Source organism: Perna viridis, chromosome 10 (assembly GCF_037379345.1).
Source record: "Perna viridis isolate PV_CMFRI_1.1 ecotype Kerala chromosome 10, ASM3737934v1, whole genome shotgun sequence".
In the NCBI taxonomy this organism is placed as follows: domain Eukaryota; kingdom Metazoa; phylum Mollusca; class Bivalvia; order Mytilida; family Mytilidae; genus Perna; species Perna viridis.
Genome location: NC_142454.1, coordinates 5,314,550 through 5,334,832, shown reverse-complemented (window position 1 = coordinate 5,334,832; position 20,283 = coordinate 5,314,550). Strand labels below are relative to the sequence as shown.

The following is a 20,283-nucleotide window of genomic DNA, read 5'->3' as shown; positions in this document are numbered from 1 at the left end:
CCTTCTAAATGGATTTCTCTTCTAAATCTACCTACATGTTTATGTCTGTGTTCCAGCATAGTTGATTATAGGGAATAATACATAAAGGAAAATACCATAAAAGACAAAAAAAAAAAAAAAAAAAAAACTTAATGTTTTGTAAAAACATCACAATTTAGTGCTTTTGGTATCATACCTCATTAAATATAAAAGGCAGGATTATATAACTGAAGTAATATACGGATACATTAGGGTCTGCAACCTATAGTTTACTTCTTATCTCATTTATGGGCAATAATAAGTAGAAACTTGTTGACTATAAATTGAAGTAGTTCGCATTTTACAATAATGCAATTTATTCTTAAATGCCACGACAAGATGAAATGTATAATTTAAGGTTACTCATGTTTGGTTCTCACATAGTTTCTAGACAGCTACAAGTAATAGATGTAGGGTAACAGGCCAATAAACAAACATTTGTTATTTTTAGCTCTCCTTGCTGAAGGCCAAGTAAGCTTATGCCATCACTTGGCGTCCCTCCTCATTGATAAATTTTCGAAATTCTCCTCCTGTTGCCTTTAGCGTAATTCTGGCAGGAGATAATATTGTCCAGGATTAAGAGAAAACCTGTGCCGAAATTCTGCAAACGATATTTACAACTGATGTAGGAGTTATGACCCCTATAAAAGTTTTTTGGCATTCCTCGTATGTACAACTTTGAAAATATACTCCACAAAAACAATTGTTTTGTATGGTATTCCACACAAAATAGATGTTGGGATTCTTGATCCTTGACAAAAACATAACCGCTGTCACTAAAAATAGAACATAAGGGTCAGAATGCACTTTTTTGCAAACAACGCAAAGGTTGTTGCCCTTTTTGTGGAGGGTTATATAGTTTAGCATCATAAGATTGACCAATACCGACATTTTCGAAACAATTCGTCTACTAATGTAGGAGTTATGGCTCCTGAAACAGTTCTAAATGTTTCCACATGTACATGTGCAATTTTGAAAATCTTCTTCTCAAAAACCATATAAGATCAGTTAATGGAAATAAAGCAAGTCAAAAGTTGATATGTTATTTGTATTTGACCATGATGTTAAAGGTCAAGTTCAAATGTCAACCAATCTAGTACGAGGCGCCTCGCCATGAGAAAACATAATCCCATAGCAAATATCAGATGTCTAAGTAAAAAGACAAAAGAAAATTAGAGCCCGGACAAAATTTTGTATATCATTTGACCTTGGAGTCAAAGGCCAAGGTCAGAGGTCATCTAATCTACAACATTACACTCTAACTTTGTGTAATTTACTTAAAAGTCAAACAGGTCAGATATCTAAGTAAAAAGACCAAAAGGTAATGGCACAGATAAAATTGTGTATCATATTTTGCCAACATTTGTATGTTATTTGATCTTGAGGTTAAAGGTCAAGATCATAGGGCAACCACACCGGTACAAGACACTTTGCCTTGAGAGGATATACCAACATACCAAATATTAGAAGTCTAGGTCAAAAGACAAAAAAGTTATGGTCTGGACAAAGTTTGTATGAAAAGTGTTAAGAAGAAGAAAAGTCATTACAGGGGGATTTAAGGTCAAAATGAGAAAAAAAAATATGCTACATATTTTTATTTTTGATATGTTTCAGTGGAGAGCATTGACTACACTTCCATGCATACATTTGGATAATATCTTCTTGCTCTTGTTAGCAAAACGGGTCTGAACATAGCCTATATTTGTATATTTCAAATTGTCAAAAATTAAGAATTTTGGTTGCTATGGTATCCAGATCTAAACCAATCAGATTGCTTTGTACTTTATTGTAAATTGTTTTCCATAAGATACACTTTATTAATATAATTATTTAGTTTGGTAAATTTCTACCATTATATATAAACAATACATTCAAATTGTAACAATTTTGTGATTATTAGGCCCTAAATTGGTGGTTGCTAAGGAGTGGTTGTTGCTATGGCAACGGTGAAAACATTTTTCATTTTTTTCATTTTATTCATTGTTTTTCTTATATATCCAACTGATTTAAAGTCAATTTGGATAAAATATCTGACATCAATAAATCACTTTCAGTGAAAATTGCATGATTCTTAGGCGGACTGCTACTTAAGTCTTGGTGGCTAGTTTTAAAAGTCGCACGATGAAAAACATGGAAATAAAAGAAAGATTCCTGTCAACTTAATCATGCAGTTCTAAGCTTAAGTTGGACAAGTGCAAGAGTTCAATTAACATTCAACTATAAATTTGATATTTATGGAATCAATTTCAGCGCTCTCAAATATCATATCTCTATTAGGGTATAAATGATGAGATCGTCAAAAATAGATTCTGAAAAGGTCTGAACAGAAAGCAGAATGGGGCGTTGTTAAATCCTACATATAATGAGTAAATTGGATGGAACGACTGATAGGTCTAATTTTACTTAGAAATCGATGGTAAAGGAAAATTATAGACCAAACTTTACGTCAAACGTGATGACTTCATTCAGAATTGTCAACTTTCCTTTCATCTGTGGCGACATCCCTTTAGCACCTGTGTATGGAGTGTTTATATCATATCACATACGTTATGCCAGAGATTACCGAAACTACGCAGAATTTTTGTATCGCACTAGAACTCTAACAAATTGGCTTCTGGAACAGGGTTATGTTGCTACAAAATTGAAGGCATCACTACAGAAGTTTTATGGTCGTCATCATGAACTCGTGGATCGTTATGGTGTATCCATCTGCACCATGGAAACTGATTTATTCAACAGGTCATAGTTTTCCTTTCCTCATTTGTCTACCCGGAACTTGCCTTTTTATGAGAAACTCGGCGAGTGTTTCAAGAAAAGAAGAGGACGCTTACCCTACCGGTGCACCTGGTCCATGTTTCCAGTTTTTAGTGGAGTACGAGTTGCTCATTTGCTTTTGTTACTTTGTATGTATGATTTTATTTACTTAATGTTCTTTGTTGTGTATGTCTGTTTTCCATGTCTGGTCTTTGTCCCTGGATTACATTTATTTGATTACCGCTAGAACCTTGGTTCCCTTGATTACTCTTCCAAATATATTGCTGTTATCTGAGCTTTAAAACATATGGTTTTCCATGTAATATGTAAAGGGGCTGGTTAGGCGATATCAGGTGTGAAAATGAAAATATTTTGTAAAATTATTGTTCAGACAGATACTAAATAGTTTGGTTTATGACCAGCAATGAAGTTATATTACAAACTGATTTCTGACCAAAACCATATTTAATTGGCGAACCACAACCGGAATCTAATTTCAAAACATATATAATAATGAACTTGGATTCATGAACCATTTGCGCTGGACTTCAATTCGCTACTTGTATTATGTTCCTTGGCAATGAAAAATCAAATGCATTATATACTTAACTTAATAATTTACTTTTAATTTACTACATTCATCGATTATATGACAAACCAATAGAACACAATTATGAAATAGATTGGATATACACCACATTTTCAGAATATATTAGCTATCTGTCGCGTTTCCAGTAGAACTCACAATTAATTGAACGATTAACATTTTTCAAATATTATTACATTATTTCACCGGATCTCATTTTGATTGCTTAGTCAATAATATGCCACAGGATGTGTGCATTATGTAACCAATTATCAACGACTATAATAACAATATGAAACGATGTTCCATGAGGGCATAATTGTTCGGATTACTTTCTTGTTATTGCAGACTGCGATTGTATTTGGTACGTACATCTATAGTTATTCTTTAATTTCCCTTAATGAATACCCTTCTTTAAATACGTTTTATAATTAATTTCTTTTTGCAAAAAAGATAAAACGAATGAATACCGAAGGGTCAAGATGAAATTCGTGAACAAAACCATAACATAGAACATAAAGAAATTCAACAAAACTAGAAAACGTCATAACAATACAAAAACAGCAAGACATACACACAAGAACGAAAATTAGGAATTACCTTAAATAAACTTGATAAACTATTCTAATGGGAGTAAACATACATGTATCATCAGTTGTTATTAATTCTACTGTTAATACATCGTCATGAGCTTCATACTCCTTATATATTTGTTCTTTTTTGGCATTTTTAAACGGCGTATGTGGTAAGAAAATTCAAATTATTAAACAACTAATGACGCAACAAAAACTGGGGGGGAATCATATTTCACCACAGTGGATTTATAATAAAACAAGCTTAATTTTTCGAAGGAAATATTTATTTTTCAGGTGAAACAAGAAATGTTTTCTTGATATTTGATCCATGGATAGCGAGTAATATCAATGGAACTATTCACTACGAAGAAGCTGCTTCTACAATTTTACAGTGTTCAAGACTCTGTGTTCTGAGCAATATCTGTAATGCTGTAGTATACAACACTACGACAAATGAGTGCTACATATTTGAAACATCTAACGGAGGATTAGATAGTGTCATTGGCCTAGGTACAATGTACTACAATCATAAAGGTAATTATTCCCAAATGAAACAGGTGTGGGTATAACTCTGTTCATCAATATTATACTTTACTATAAAATATGGATTATTTGGATTTGTTGAAATATTTAGGAAATAATGAATTGTAATGGAAGCTGGAGGTTTAGCGCTCTGTCAAACCTGGTTTAACCCACCTATCATTTTGTAATGCCTGCCTCAAGTCAGCACCATTGCGGTGGTTTTCAACTTTCCAGTTTTTATACTGATATCGTCATTTGTTATACGGATATTTCTTTTGCTTTTTCCATTTGACTACTGTCTAAATTTAATCAGTTCGGCACTTTGTTATTACCCTTCATATACCTGAAGCTCTGGTAGTAAACAAAATATATGACCTGATAAGATATAAAACGATGTTTGAAATATAATATCTAGCTAGTAAAATGCATAGCTGTATTGTAGCGAGTTTTGAGTTACTTCAATGAGTGAGGTAAAAGAATAATATAGAGAATAATAACCCTGTAGATATATTAAAAAGCTGTACATGTGATAGCTGTTGCTTGGTACAAATATCAAGACTAATTTTCTAAATGTGTAAAACAAAGAAACAAAAAAAAAAAAAAAGAAAAAAAAAGAAGCAAAAACAAACAAAACAAAAACAAAAACAAAAACAAAAAACAAAACAAATTTGATGAAAGCTGTTGACCTCTTAATTATGTATCTTTTGGTATGTCGCCTGGATGATACTTTGAATTAAATGTTTGATTATAAGCATCAGTGTTCCGGTACAAGGCTCATTTCGAGAACATGGAAATGCTTTTTAAACGTGCCAGACATTGTTATTTATCTTTCAACCTACCGGAAGTTAATTTTTATTATATGAAATATAATGTTAGAATATTTTTTTTTGTGATCTTAATTGAAATCAATTTGGTGATTTGGAAACCACAGAACGATTTGAAAACAATACCGGTAATTTTATATAAGCGCAATTACCGACATTGAGAATCGAAATAAATGGCACATTCCTGTCACTAATAAAGTTGAAATACCGGTCATTTATCTCTTTAAGGTACAGCCATTGATTTTTCAATATTATGCAAAGCTAAGACGAGAGAGAGAGTAAAAAATGTTTTCATAAAATTCTAGAATGTTCAACCACATTTATAAGCACATCTTCTTTTTGAAAATATGTTGTCCAAATTTTTACAAAATTGCGAAACTTCTACAAAACATGCCGAAGCTGAACACTTTTTAGAACAGTTTTGCAACTCTTGGGTGCCTCCGCCCACAAGACACACAATTATTGTTTATGATTTCTAAATGCCATTTGATAGGGGTCAAAATTAGTTAAGATATCCGCTGTCCCGGAGGCGACGACCTATGAAAATGACATAATTTAGCCTTCACAACAAATATTTCTGGCCAGCACGGTTTATATGAAAACCCTTAAGCCCTAAAATCCAACAATTCTTTCTCGGCACCAGTGTATTTAACGTTTGAAACATTACGGCTTCAGCAGACAACTATTTGAATAAAACTAATGTCAACGTAAAGTACCCAATACGTTTGATTTGAGTGCAAAAGTAAACAAAATAATTCTGAATAAGTTGATATTAAATGCTATTAATTTAATGAAATTCAATTTTATCAATATGCTAGATTTAGTGATAAAAGTGCACAAAAAATAGTTCTAAATAAGTTGATATTGGATGCTATTAATGAAATGAAATTAATTTTATTACTATGCTAGATTAACTGATACAGACTGAATAATCGTGTTTTGTGAAAAGATATCATTCGCTGCTACGGAAACTTAAAAAAAAAGAATAGCGCAACAACCTTATCAAGATGCAGTCATTTAGTACTATGTCATTACACAAACTGCCATCGAAGTAGCAGGAATATACAAGACCTTGGCATATCAACCAAACAATCATTTCAGAAGGCCGCTTTAAAAATATAGCAGATTCTACACACATCAGAAACAGAGACGATCGAAATGTAGACAAAGAGTAATACATCGACATGTGACACATTAAGCAAACAAGACAGCGTAAGAAAGAAGAAAAGTAACTAAAAGCATATCCTGCTCCGCTCGCAGTACCCGTACTTTTCTAGTGAGTAACATCGGTTAAGCAATAAATGCAAAGTGTTATCAATCCAGCAATCCTGTATAACGTGACATCGGACTGTAGTATAAAATCCATTCTGTGAGATAGAAATCTCGTACCAGTAAATCAAATTGTGTGGTCGAACATGAAACTTTACTGGTGATGTTGGCCAAATAGGTTGAACATGTCTTCAACCCTTATGTGATAATTTCATGCTCTCGAATAGTAAAACATGAGTTGTTTCAATTAGCAAACAAACAAAACAGTTATTGTTTTGTTTGAAGACCGATTAATATCTTGCATGATGTTAACTTTTAACACTTAAAATGTATTCACTTTAGATCTATTATACTGAAAAAAAAATGTAAAAGCAATCAAAGGGAAAATTAAATATCAAGGAACATTTTAAAAGTTAGATAAATAAATATATTGTTGAATTATTTGTCCTTAAATATAAAATGACAAGAGAAAAACGAAAAAAAAAATCCTTCGTTTATATTTTATGCTAGTCGAGTAGTACTTTTTTATAAAACCAAATTCTTAAAGTAAGTCAACGATTTTCATTGAACGAAAAAACATCATAGTGCAATCTGATATCCTGGACACACCAAAGACTCCTGAAGTAAACCAGTTTTTGCTATAACGAATACACATTACATTTAAAAACTGATTTTGAAATATTAAATAACATTTGTATACTGAAAGAGACAAGTTCTCTCATGCTATTTAAATGAATTAATATTCTGAATTAAAATTGTAAACGTTCTATATAGTTTGTGTAGTGTTGTTTATACCTCCTTTTTTGGCTGATGTTAGAAATAAATGATCATCATTGCATTTTAAGTTAACACTGATTATATGGTCAATATTTAAACATGAATTTTATGTATTGTTTGCCATTTAATTAAAAAGATTTAATTAGATTACTCATTATTACATTGCTGGTAATTGTATAACCATTCATTGGGTTTGGATGGTTTTTCTACAGTATATTTTGAAGAAAAAAAAACCAATATTCATATATTTTGTTTTACTTTGGACGAAAGACTTGAATAGATTATACGGGAATCTTTAATTAATACGAAAATATAATTACATTTATATAATGGAATGTATGACTCAAATCAGCTCAATACAATATAATTCATATACAATCAATACATTTCCAAGTTTTATGTTAAAATCGACTATAGAAGAAGCTAAGGAATATTCATACATTTAAGATATTAGTAGTTAGTTATTCACTGTAAATATTGGGATTAAGGACATGAAGAAAGGCACCTAGAATTCGAGTTTTAAGACTCACTTGAAACAAAAAAAAGTCTATTTCATTTTTGTCTGTCACGTTTCTTGAAAATCTAAATTTTAAGAAGAATGTCCTCAACTCAGTTTTACGACAAAATGTTCTATGCTAGTTGTTCATTCGTTCATTTTGCACACATGAATCAGTTTTGCGACTTTTTTTATCATAAAATACCGTTCATGCCAAATGAAAAGAAAATGCCGACACATCATTACAGGGCAAGATAACCGTTTACTAGAGGACAAAACAAACATACTCATCACTAACTAATTGTAAAAATCAAGTGACGGTGATTATTTCAACATGTGATCATTTTAAAAAAAAAGTATCTGGTTTATCAAATGTGAAACGGTAGAATAATATTATCAGGAACTACCACGTGTCCGTATTTAATTAGTAGTCCATCTTTTAATACATGGTATCACTGCCGATACAATAAAATGAGACAATTAAAGTAAATGAAAAACAATGTTTGTAATCTCATAAAATTATCCTTGCATAAAAAGTACTTAGGGAAATTTTCTTCACTTGATATTCACGTAAATTTTACATGAACTTCACGTGAAGATTTTCATGTGAATTTAGCCTGAATCGAACTCTAACATGAAATCCACGTGACGTTATTCACATGAACTTCACGTTAATTTCGGATGAAATGAGTCTTCACGTGATGTTCACGTGAAGGGTTTCACCTGAAATTCGGTTGAATTGAGATTTTTTAAAATATGCAATATAAATAATTCTCACATTTGCTTTTGGTGAAATTAGTAATCTATGAACCAAATTATTTATTTCATTAACATGTTCATAGGTATTTTTTATCAATAATTAAAAAGACTTCATGGATTGATGGTGATTTCCACTCAGTTTGAAAGCGTATATATTTCATAGAACTTCGCTCCTTTCTTATTGAAATTACCCTGGTTCAATAAAAAAAAATCCTTAAATCTGTCATAAAATCACAGAAAACTTGAGATTGTTGTTGTTGCTAAATTCAAGATTTTGAAAAAAACTGATACGTTCAGTTTTATGTTATGTTATGTTGTTTTAGCATGAATTCACCATCACATAATCAACCCTCACAAAACACGAAAATTTCACTATTGTCCTTTTAACAATTTCTTTGGTCATTCTGTATTTGTCAATCTGTTGGCAAATTCACTATTCTTCATTTCCTGAAAATGAGAAATAATAATTAATGAGACATTGAACATCATACATATTTAAATATATTTATAAAATGGAAATCATAGTTTTTTTCTAGTTTGATTAATGCATCATCTGTCCAGAAAGAAATGTTTCCCCATATTTTTTTTTATTGCTGAATCAATTGCTATTCAGACCCTATAGTGTTAAACACTTAGTTATAAAAAATTGATCTATTTTCTAAGTTATAATTTTCTCATCAGTTGAATATTTGGAAATCAATTTTATTTAAGCATATTTTGCTAGAAACCATTAACCCTAGTTTGAAGGAATATGTCTCAAATGAATCCCATCTTAGATATGCTTTATATTGCTAAGCTACCAAAGTTCGAAGTAAATCTTAGTGCTATCCAGATGACAACATGCTAAGAAATAAAATTACGGACGCTTATTTACTTAACAGTTGCATATATACGACGTCTGCAAAAATAGCAAAGGCTGCCTTATTTTTTAATTATTTTGATGTGAGTATAGAAGTCAAAAGTTTTGAAAGAGGTTTGGTGGTACATTTTGCAGATCCAGCTATGTAAGGTTGTTTGTATTGATTCTTGTGGAGTTTAGGAATCCAGTATATAGACGGTAAATCGCAGTCACCGTCCTTGGTAGAGAAACCAAAGGAGGATAGCACAGATTTATGGTTTTCCACAATATCTTCTTTGGAGAGTGTGGTAGCAGTATAGCTCTTATCACTGCTATTATTTTCTAGGTCTACCTCTGATAATGAACATTGGATGTAAAACGTTTTGCAGACAAAAACAATGTTGTTTGGGCTGGTTTTTTTTGTCTGCTGATACGACAACATATTTGTCATGTATAGTAGACAATGTTTTTGCTACATTGGGGTCTTTGAAAACTGATGTAGCTTTGGCACTCATTGACCCACTTTCATTCGTTTCAAAATTAAGGACCTCACAGCTTTTAACCACTCTGATAGAGAATCAATGTCTTCTTGTTCTCGTTTATCCATTATCTTGCATAGTCCTCCACGGCATCCATAAGAAATTTAAAGTTATAATTCCAATTTATGGAGCGCGGTTCACGGTACTTGGGACCTTCAGAAAGGATATTACACAGATATTCGTTTTCGATGATGGACAAATCTCCCGTAACGACGTAACCGGAAGGAATTTATTTGAACGGAGAGTTTTTGTAAGAACAGTCAGGTGGTTGAGCCTTGAAGTCTTCAATTTCGAGGTTCTGCAATAGCCTTTTATAATTGTTTATAATTGAAAATTTTGGATACGGTGGGTGAAGTAAAGGAATATGAATAAATTGGTATGGATTTGTCTTTGAAATATGATTATGTCTAAATTGAACTAATTATTGCGTACTGAAACTAGTGAAATTAGGTCTAAATTGAACAAATTATTTATTGATTGATCAATTGAGGTGTTATGTACTATTGCAGATATTTCATGTATTTTTTGCTCAATCGCAGAAGTTATATTTGCTAGCTCACACAAGCTAGTAAAAAAGAACTCATTGGTATTCTGGTCAGCAAGTAACCCAAATTATTACTTAGACTACAAACCAACTGCTTGGTAGAGGAGAACTGAATAATAATATTAAAGTTCATTATATGACCCGATGCGGATCAATGGGAGCATAACATATTCTTTCTCATTCATTTACTTCTGATCCAACTGATCCAATTTTAAAAGAAGAAGAAAGTATGTTGCCTAAAAATGAATATATTCGTTGAATAATAATTTTAGTACGAGTAATTCCATAACAATGTTTTTTTTTATCTTCCTTTACTACATTTGTTGTTTATAAAAGGCCTATATAATAACATGAATTACGAACAAATCGGTTCAAAACAATTCTGAACAAGTCTTTAACTCTTAGCTTATACAATTATTTAACTGTCCTAAAGCTGAATTCAACATTTTTTTAACCGTAATATATATCGATAAGATAGAAAAGTGAAAAAAAAGCTAATAATACACAAAATAAAAAAAATAAAGTAGTTGAATGTCTGATTCATATGTAAAACCACTAGTCGCATACTTTACTGGTGCCTCTGATCCATGCTTCCAGTACTTATTGGAGTCCAGGTTGCTCATTCATTTTTTATGAGTTGATTGATTTATGTTTGTGTGTACCTGTCTGGTCTTTACCTTTGGAAAGTATTCTTTTGATTTTCTCTCGAATCTTGTTTCCCTTGAAAACGACTGAAGTGTATATATTATTTTCTGTCGAATATAATAATCATGTTACCTGTTGACAACTTGATCTTTCATTTAATATCTTTACCCAGAAGGAATGTAATATGGTATTATTTATTATGAGAAAAACATATTATCATTATTATTATTCAAACAATGTTATAAAGTGTCTGGTGATTTACTATGTCGTCTGTTGTCTCCAATTAACAAAAAAACCTACTATTTATATTATTTTGGCCATTAAAAAAATGAACTAGAATATACATGTTCAAATATGGTGATTAGGAAAGTTGATTCTCATAAATATATATATCGCATAAGGTCTATGGGTATTTGTTATTATTGATCGTTCTGTTTCCTGTATTTGTAACTATTGCATGTAACTGATTTAAGTACTAATTTATTTAATGAAATTTAATATATCGCCAATCCTACAATTCATTAATAAAGTGTTAATTGATTTTTCTTCATTAATGACAAACTAAATAATTTAAAGTGAAAGTATATTTAAATTTATTTCATAGATTTAATTGCAAAGATGACTAAACAAACATAAATACAAACAGGATCATCATAAAGATAGTTACAAGACTACATCGTCTTTTTTTTGTTTTCATGTTTTCATGTCTTGATCATGTACCTGGGTACAGATGTTTTCACTTCTGTGTTAATGCTTTTGTATTAATTTGGTGTTATATAAACCAAACATAGCAAAAACCAAAACGCAAAAAACAAACAAACAAACAAACATACAAACACAAAAATATAATAAATACATAAAAATAAGATAAACAAAAACATAAACAGAAACAAAAAACACACTCAATACAACTCCAAGGTAGTATTTACTTATAAGAAAGCTTTTCCAAAATTAAGAATTAGCGCTTCAGTTGTACGAAACCGATTGCTGTTAGTAGCCTTACTAGTACGCTCAATATTTTAGGAGTCGTTCATTTAATAATAGTAAAAAATATTAAATCATTAAAATTGATATGATTTGTTGAATTTCCAATTTTCCGGTTTTTCCTCCATAATGCTATATGTTTTTCTTTTTGTTTATTCACTTTTACTATTGCTTAGTGTTCAACAGTTCGGTAATTTTCAAATAACGTCTTATTGTCTTCAGGGTATATTTCATTAAGATACATGTCCACCTCTCATTGTCTTCAGGGGATATTTCATTAAGATACATGTCCACCTCTCATTGTCTTCAGGGGATATTTCATTAAGATACATGTCCAGTGAAGGCAGGTTTTATTGTAATACTTACTGCTATTATTTTTCTCTGTATTTTAGACTGTCTTCTGATCGATTATCAGTACATCTGGCAGCTAAATCTATGCATCAAGTTTGTTACATCGAAATCAAATTGGAATAACTCCGTCGCAGGTTGTAAAAACGATGGGGGAAACTTGCTGGCTGCTAGTACTGCAACAAAAGAAAAATATATAATACCACTTTTGGTTCAAGAATACGGTACGTTATAAATAAGAAAATGTTATTAATTTATCAGCAGATGAAAAGTGTCAGAGGCATGTTTTTTTTTGCACATTTCACTGAAGAAAAAAATCCTTTTCAACTCCAACCTTAAAGGAGATTGAAACTTTTTTTCGAACTGATGTGCAGTTTTGTTTACTAAGAGATTATTATAAAACAAAGTGACGTGTCAAATGGTTAAACCTATTTAGTGGATTTCGGATTGCTCATTGACTTATGTGTTGATATACGTATCAATTTGGTAATTGATATTCGCTGTAGTATGCGTCTATTTTCTAATCGTTGTCCCATGCTTTTTTTCTTTTTGATTCCCATTCGAATTTCTTTCCTCTAGATATACCTATCTTTGACTAATTTAAATGAAATAAGATGCAACCATAGTAAACGTGAAATCAAGATCAAAGGACAACAACAAAGAAAATATTGATTGATAAACTTTATATAACACAAGTGATTCACTTACTTTAGAAATAATGGGTAACTTAGAACTTGATTTAAAACAAAAACCAAAAGTCTCAAAATATTAAAACTAGCTTGAAATAGCTTTACTATAATTTGAAAGATAGAAGAATACTCTACTTCATACGGATTAAAACACAAAAACAAAAAACAAAACAGTTATAGACAAAGAAGATATGCCGCAAATAATGAACCATCGTATAACCTTTATAAAAATAGTAAATACTTACAAATATCACCAAAATGTGTTTAATAAGTGAGTATTAGCGCACCTGAAAATAAGCTCTGAAAGGCCCCGACCGCAAATTTAATGAAATCCACAATAACAGAACGATGACACTGGTTCAAAATAAACTTAAAAAACGACACGAACACACATTTATGACTAACATTACAATTGTGTTAGATTTGCCATTTAATTTCAATTAACGCATTTTGTTTTGGTCCTAATTTCATTCTAAGTCGATTTAACAATATTTACAATACTACTTGTTTTTTAACCTAGTTATTTGCATAAATGCACATTAATCAAGGTAGACCTTAAGTATTTATATTCAGAGTAAAGGAACTGTGCGTTATATTGAATACTTGTTATAAGATTGTAGACGTGTCAAAATCTCTGTCCTTTAGAACGTTCTATTTGTTGTTTCGTTTTAATGCTTTCGAAATCATGATCGCATTTGTCTGCGTCTATTTTACAGAAAGAACCAATTTTAACGCATGGTGGATCGGAGGTACAGATTCGCATGATGAAGGAAACTTTAAGTGGATAGATGGCAAAAGCTTAACACATACAAATTGGGCATATAATCAACCGGATGATAGAAGCGGAAACTTGCCAACTGGAGATTGTATAAGATATTTGATAAACAATAATGGCGGCCAATGGTATGATCGGGATTGTTCTAATGTATTTCCTTACATATGTGAAAATAAATTATTTGCTTGAATTATACATGATTGACATATTTAGTAAAATAATTTATTTTGCCAATTTCATTTCATAATAGAAATGGTGAAAATTTTTTTTTTCTCCAATAGGGTACTAGATTTAAGAGATTCTGTTGCAATGTTCTAGGTCGATAAAACCATACCATAACGCCTATCATACTACATAGGAAATGTTGCCCAACTGGACAAAATTTCATATTTTGCATTTGTGTTCTTTTTACCTTCAGATGAATACGACGTGCCATTTTTTTCATAAATGATAGTGATTAAAAAACACCTATGCAACGATATTTTGTCAGATTAAGACATAATTTGCCTATTTTTGTTATACACACATTAACATAATTTATACGACTCCTTCATATTTTTTATGGATTTTGCAACATTTTGGCTTCATCCTGTAGAATGTTTCATCTGATATCAAATTGATATATTAAAAAAACATGTACACATATATATCTAATGACGTCTTGACACGTATTTGTATCGAAGTATTAGCGTTGTATTTTGAAATAAATCTTTCACACTAGAATGCTACGTTATTACATTTCAATATGTATGTAAAACAAGCAAGCGTATACAGATTTAATACATAACATAATTTAAGAGAATTTTATTTAACTAAATACAGACTAAAACTTAATAATAACATGTCAAGCCACGGAATAAATTCAAGAGCAAAGTAATAAAATACTGAAATGTATTCTGATTGGAAAACAATCACTACCAAACACATCCATTTTCGATAGAGAATAAATATTACGTTCCAAGGACTTTAATAAAAACGTAAGTGATTAAATCGCACCTTCATGAAACCGATTAAATATTGTTATAGAGAAGCGTAGGTAATCCTATGACTTTTACTAGCGTCAAAGAAGTTACTATATTGAGGCAGGAATGTTTTATGTTCTGTGGGTAGTCAATCCGGTAAGACGTTGAATCTAAAAGGAACAGATATAGTGAAATATACGTAGTTGTCGAAACACGGCATATATGGTATATAACCATATTGGCTGTGCATTATAAGGTTTGGCATTAATGAGAAACCAAGAAAATTATGCTCCTTTATGTTTAATTCAATGAAATATTTTAATAGTCTTGTTTTTATTATCTAAATGTGTTATTTCAAAGGTCGTGCTTTCCAAAGCAATCAATGCAAGGACCGATGAGTAGTTCCACGGATTGGCCGAAGGACTGTGCATTTGCGGCGTATTGATGACATGGTGAAATTGAAAATGTTCCTTTCATTATTCGGCTCCAATATCGTATTATTGCAAATGATAAAATTTTGAATATATTAATTGTTTTACAGCAATTATTATGATGTATTGACGAACATATTTAACCAATTAACTGAGAAATTTTAAATGTCAGACATCACATGCTATACGTTTACATGTTAATTCTGAAAAGAAAATTAAAAGCCTTTCAGTACGTAATAGGAGAGTAATTTATAAGTACCTGATGAAGCCGATGATAACACTAACGATTGATTCTTGATTCAATTGTATCTTTGACGAATAGATAATGATGTACTCAAGAATCGATAATTTCGTAAACAAAAGGCAATGATGTTTAATGGAACGGTCCAAGATTGTTAATTAAAATATCACTTATTCACATAAAAAAACATTGAACAAATCGATACCGTGAACGCACAATATGACATTTCTCAATTTTGAAATATGATGCATATTCCGGCATAACATTGACAAGATGGTTATGCATTCAAAAATTCCGTATTGGTTTTATTTCTAATACTTACATTCTTAATGGTAAGTGACTTTTGTTCCTTTATTCTACTTGTAGATAGTATTATTTTTCTGCAAGGAATTTGTTTTCCAAGTCACTTCAAACAAAATAAAATTATCCTTTAAAAAGAAAATTCACTAGAATTCAAAAATAATTCGTCAAGGAAATTAGCTTTTGATGGTTTCATGATGTAGAAAATTGAATTATCTGTGAAATGATACAAACTTGAGACTTGTTCGACTTACAATAATTGGTATATGTCATATGAAGAATCCCAGAATATATATTGTACATACAAGTTAATTACCGTAAGTATTACAACAACGTTCTTTACTCCATTGGAAAGCTGAGACTTTGGGCTACATGATTATATATATATCTATCTATCTATCTATCTATCTATCTATCTATCGATAGATAGATATAAGTTAAATCTTCATTGTTGTCCCTAGATGACTCAGACGCTCAAACAATGGACTCAGAAAAAAATAGACTTTTAGACCCAGTGAGGTACAAAGGTAGGATTATACCAAAAAGAGAATCCAAAAACATTAACAATTTGAAGAATATCAAATTTAAATCTGATGTATCGACTCTTTAATGTTGGTATCGTGCCATAAAACGTCAAAATAATGGAAAAGAAAAAAATAATGTTTTATATTCCGTTTGAAAGCATCTTAAAATATACATTGAAGACCCTTTCCCAACAAAATGTCGCACAAAGGCGAGGTTATTTTTCTTGGCCTATGACTAATTTCAAATGAAAAATGAAATAAGGAAAAAAAGGCGATACTCACTATTTTACAGAACATCCCATTAAGTATTGGTTTTAATCATAGGACAGTAAAGTAGCAGATTTTGAATTTGGCTATTAGTGACTTGTAATTTCTTGGATTCCTATCTCATATATACAGTACAGCAACAGTACTTTGCATCTCGAACATGCTCCCAGTTTGTAATGAAGTCCGGATTGTTTACGTCCTTTTTAATACAAAATACTGCATTTTGAGAACTAAACATGGCAGCAACAAATAAAATGACCGAATTACATTGTTTCAGAATAGCTTTTTGATGATAAAACTGTTATTTTGTTTCTGTTTTCGATGAAGTAATTTTTTAAGTATATAACTTATCATGTACTAGTTAAGAATAAATTTTACTAAGCCATTAAAGTAAACATTTGCGTAAGATCCGTACAAGAGGTTCGCTGTGAACAGAAGGATTTGACGATAAAAAAAACGAAATTCAGGTCTCAAGATATCAAAACAAAACATGAAGGATTCTGTTTAAGTCAGCGCTTTGAAGAAAGTAAATTTGTTCAAAGCTATGACAATTTTACCTCATTGCCAATATAGGACGTTTAACTAGCCGTGACAACCCTACTTGTTTATAGAGGAATCTTCCATAAACATTTATAATGCAAATACAAATAAATTTCTAAAAACACAAATATAACTTTCGTCACAAATGTTACTGCAGCTAATCCAAAGAACAAAGCTCACAGAAAATAACAAAGTTGTTATAGGAATGACATAATTGTATGGACAAATCGAGTGCTTTGTTTTATATGCACTAATTAGATTTAGCATTCCAAAAGATGATACCGGAATTTCTCATGTCTGTTTTCTTTCTTCAATATTTCATCTGAAACGTTCTGTTAACCTTGAGTGAAATTAATGTAAAACAAGTAAGAGTTCTAATTTAGCGATTCTAGAATCGCCAGATGGTTAGAAGACTTAGGTAATGGTACAATCATGAAATTGTAGAATCGTAAAAGTGCAATTGTGTCTAAAGGCAGAATTATTAGACTCAATATTACATAAACGTACTGTTGCTTTGTACACTTTAGTTCAAAGACCTCAAAAATTTTGGACAAAGAAAATTAAAATTTGGCGTATCGACAAATTTTAGAGTTTTTTCCTAATACGGGAGATATGTTTATACCTGTAAGAGTAATAATTGGAACCAAAGTTAAAGCGGTAATCAAAATAATGTAATACAGTGACAAAGACCAACCATGGAAAACAGACATACACAACAAAGAACATAAAGTAACTAAAATCATACATACAACAGTTGGTTTGTTAACATGTAACACAGTTAATTTGACCATGTATAAAACATTGGTATTCAAGTTCCTATTTGGCGGAAATTGACGTTGTAGAAGTAATTAGGAAAAATAATCTTTAAGCGCCTAAAAATTCACTCCAATAAGTGACAATCCTTGAACTAAAAACGAAAAATATTGTAAAGAAATTATTCTTATGTAAATCATGGGAACCAGGCATAGGACGTTGATCAAACGAACACGACCCAGGAGCAATAATCAAACAAGAAACATAGATATACAAAACAATAATATGTTGTAAATAAAACATTAACGAGTTCATGGTGACGACCATAAATCTTCTGTAGTGATAGCTTTAATTTTGTAACAACATAACATGGTTCAAGACGTCTAATTGTAAAAACTCTAGAACAGTACAAAAATACCGCTTCGTCTCGACAAACTTAAGCGTGACGTTGTGATTTGAAAATTGTTGAAAAAAAAACAAGAAGTCATCGTGTTTGGTGTACAGCTTAGTCATGAGTCTTTAGTAAAAGAAGTAAAGGTATAAACACCATCGATTATTCTATCTGTAAATATTTGACTCGTTTTATAATTCTACAGGTTATACTAAAAGTAGAATGGTCAGTAACTATTTCTTTTTAAGCTGCAAACTGAAGGTTTTCGATATAATTGTAGGCTGCAGGACAATTAGAATCTTTATGACATGTAAAAGAGTAATCAAGGGAACCAAGGTTATAGCGGTAATCAAAAGAATTTAATCCAGGGACAAAGACCAGACATGGAAAACAGACATACACAACAAAGAACGTAAAGTAACTAAAATCATACATACAAACTAACAAAAGTAAATGAGCAACTCGGACTCCACTAAAAACTGGGAGTATGGACCAGGTCCACCGGTAGGGTAAGCGTCCTCTGCTTTTCTAGAAACACCTGCCGAGTTGCTCATAAAAAGTCAAGTCCGGGGTAGACAAACGAGGAAAGGGAAACCATGACCCGTTGAATAAATCAGTTTTTATGGTGCTGATGGATACACACCATAACGATCCACGAGTTCAGAACTTATTTTCACTGTTGACATACACACAAAAGGGTGCATGCAAGAATATCCCCCAAGGCGTCAATGTTCATCCAAACTGTAATACTTAAACATAGAGGGGTAATGCAAGAATATCCCCAAAGGCGTCAATGTTCATCCAAACTGTAATACTTAAACATAGAGGGGTAATGCAAGAATATCCCCAAAGGCGTCAATGTTCATCCAAACCAGAATACTTACATAAGGAGGGTTAATGCAATAATATCCCCAAAGGCGTCAATGTTCATCCAAGCCAGAATACTTACCTACGGAGGGGTACATGCAAGAATATCCCCAAAGGCGTCAATGTTCATCCAAAGCAGAATACTTACTTAAAAAATTTAGATGGGCCTCATGTTCTCGTTTTGAGATAACTCCTGTAATAAAGATTGCCTTGAAATTGGTCAAACGTTTGCTATTCGACCTGCAAAATATTTGTTGCCAGTCGATCAGTGGTTAGGAAAGCAACATTCTGTATTCTACGTCAGAAGAAGTAAATATTTTTTTCAAGATCATAGGAGACGTCATAGTCACAAAAATGAAAATTTGTTTACGATTGAATGAAGATGAAGCAAAACCTCAGTTTCAGAGCTAATTCCTATGTTTAGAAGTATGTCGATGAATGTTACGAATTATGAATAAGATTTTGAAATTCGTCCAGAAAACGTGTTGGGGTATATTATAGGATAATGTAACTTTAACAATTATTCAAGTTTCAGACTATGAAGAATAATGGGGTATTGGATACAATATAAAACAAGTGTTCACTTAATTAGAAACAATTTAATTACCAATAGTTTATCTTAAACAGACAAATATACGTGGTCATAATGTGAAATCAAATTATCAATTTGTTTTTGATATATTTATTTGTGTTTCACCACACTATTTATTTTGTAGAGGTTATGCAGCTACTAACTTGCTCATGTAAGGTACAAATGCAATATGCTTACGAGCACTATAACACGAAATCCCAATCTTTCAATAGTTTACATGCTCTTTTGGAAAGAGTGTCTGAACTAGACAAATCCGAGCAATTGAAAGAATAAACAATTAAGAATCTACAGTTGTTAAACAGTAAGCTACGTTCAGAATTGTGCGATCTAAAAGATTGATTCAATACACATTTGAGTGAATGTGAAAGAAAGTCAATACAAAATGACACAAAATTTAAATTAATCTCACAACAAATCAAACCACTGGATGATTTTGATTTAAACAAATTTAAAACGGACATAGATCTTATAAA

General features: G+C 31.3%; 1 protein-coding gene across 1 annotated transcript; it reads left to right on the top strand.

The window, feature by feature from the left end:
* Window positions 1–3,512: 3,512 nt before the first annotated feature.
* Window positions 3,513–14,665, top strand: LOC148604260 (uncharacterized). The gene is made up of 4 exons (XM_088549303.1): window positions 3,513–3,722; window positions 4,228–4,467; window positions 12,523–12,702; window positions 13,884–14,665. Exons 1-4 carry the CDS (start codon window positions 3,659–3,661, stop codon window positions 14,129–14,131), a joined length of 732 nt encoding a protein of 243 aa, XP_088405429.1. The 5' UTR covers window positions 3,513–3,658; the 3' UTR covers window positions 14,132–14,665.
* Window positions 14,666–20,283: the final 5,618 nt, after the last annotated feature.